This window comes from Otolemur garnettii, unplaced genomic scaffold, assembly GCF_000181295.1.
Source record: "Otolemur garnettii isolate 467f Iridium unplaced genomic scaffold, OtoGar3 scaffold00116, whole genome shotgun sequence".
Taxonomy (NCBI): domain Eukaryota; kingdom Metazoa; phylum Chordata; class Mammalia; order Primates; family Galagidae; genus Otolemur; species Otolemur garnettii.
In genome coordinates, this window is record NW_003852511.1 from 5,382,840 (window position 1) to 5,384,578 (window position 1,739).

The 1,739-nt window shown below is 43.1% G+C and overlaps 1 protein-coding gene across 1 annotated transcript in view; it reads left to right on the forward strand.

The window, feature by feature from the left end:
• Positions 1-1,739, forward strand: part of SFI1 (SFI1 centrin binding protein) — a 122,985-nt gene that overhangs the window by 18,284 nt on the left and 102,962 nt on the right. The window contains exon 3 of the mRNA XM_023517675.1: positions 330-401. Coding sequence (XP_023373443.1) covers positions 330-401 — 72 coding nt within the window. The remainder of the gene's footprint in view (positions 1-329; positions 402-1,739) is intronic.

A 1,739-nucleotide genomic window follows, 5' to 3' on the forward strand; every position in this document is an offset into this window, starting at 1 on the left:
AAAAAAAAAAAAAGAAAGAAAGGCTGAGGCAGAATTGCTTGAGCCCAGGAATTGGAGGTTGCAGAGGACTATGATCATACCACTTTACTCTAGTTCCAGCAACAAAGCAAGACCCTCCTTGAAAAAAGTAATAATATGCTTGATTTTAGCTTTATAAATCTGTCTGATCCTATGCTCTGTTTGAAGCAATTTTTGCTGTGATATCTTTTTATTTATACTAGCATCCCTCACTCTGAGACCTTAAAGTTTTCCTTCTCTTTTCCAGAAAACTGAAGATGTAAGCCAAGCGGAGTTTTAAAATGTGTATATCCTTTCTTTCCTTTTTTCAGATGCGTGGCCAGAAAGTTCTTATATTTGTGGATTCGAATGACTTTTGGAAGAGTATTCCCCTCTAAAGCCAGGTAGTATTAGCTCAGAACAGCAAATTTCTGCTGAGTTATTCTAGGTTTTAGTTTTATATTAAGCCTATACATAACCTTTCTTATGGCATATGGTGTTACATTCCTTGCCTGCTCCTACCCAGCCTCTGATAGGCAGGGACAGTAACTAATACAATCACATAATGTAATTGTAACTTCATATGTGTTAGTTGACTGAGTGAATGTATGAAAGAATCATACTTAGAATAAACCAGTATGGCGAAGACCTGTCAGGGAAAAAAGTGTTTGCCCAAGAGAAGTAAATGGGCTTTTTTAGGGCACTGGTGAGTCTAAAAAATTGGCTTGATCCAGGACAAAACCTGAAGGAAAAAACTGGCATTGGCAAGGAGAGTAAAATTTTAGTGAAGAGCAAATCCCTCTGCCGCAGCTCCATTTTGTGTAGACTGCTGCTCTGCACTGCTGTGGCTTCTGGTAACCATTTGCTTTAGCTGCAGTGCAGAGTGTAAGAGGCTATCACAGGAGTGAGCAACACTGCACAGGAGGTGGGGATTGGGAGTAGAGAGGAGGGGTCTGTGCAAAGTATGTTTCAGAGGGAGAACTGGCAGCTGTCGAAAGTACAAGCGATTTTTTTTTTTTTTTTTTTTTGCAGTTTTTGGCTGGGGCTGGGTTTGAACCTGCCACCTCCGGCATATGAGGCCAGTGCCCCACTCCTTTGAGCCACAGGCACCGCCCGTGCAAGTGATTTTTAAGAACTGAAATGTGGGGTGGTGTCTGTGGCTCAGTGAGTAGGGCTCCGGCCCCATATACTGAGGGTGGTGGGTTCAAACCCGACCCTGGCCAAACTGCAACAAAAAAATAGCAGGGCATTGTGGCTGGTGCCTGTAGTCCCACTTACTCGGGAGGCTGAGAGCCCAGGAGTTGGAGGTTGCTGTGAGCTGTGATGTCACAGCGCTCTACCGAGGGCGATAAAGTGGGACTTTGTCTTTAAAAAGAAAAAAAACCTGAAATGTCATGGTCTCTCAGCTGCCCCTCTCTTCCTTCTTTTCCCCTTGCTATATATAACTTTTCCTATTTCATTTTTTTGACAATCTGACTTTCCTTGATTTAATGGCTCTCAAGCAAACTTAGTCTGTGTGTGTTTTCTGGAATCTTTGCATACCTTGTAAGGAAGCCTGCTTCTCCCATCTTTTCTGTGTGTCTTTACAGTGAAGCTACTGATGTGGCAGCACAGCCCCTACCAGCTGATGGTGGGAGGCATTCTTTGCCTCTGAGAATGCTTCTTCTTCTCTGAGATCTTGGCCTGTCCTCCTTACTTCCTTGGGAGCTCTTCAATGCCTTCACATAATTTTTTTTTTTTTT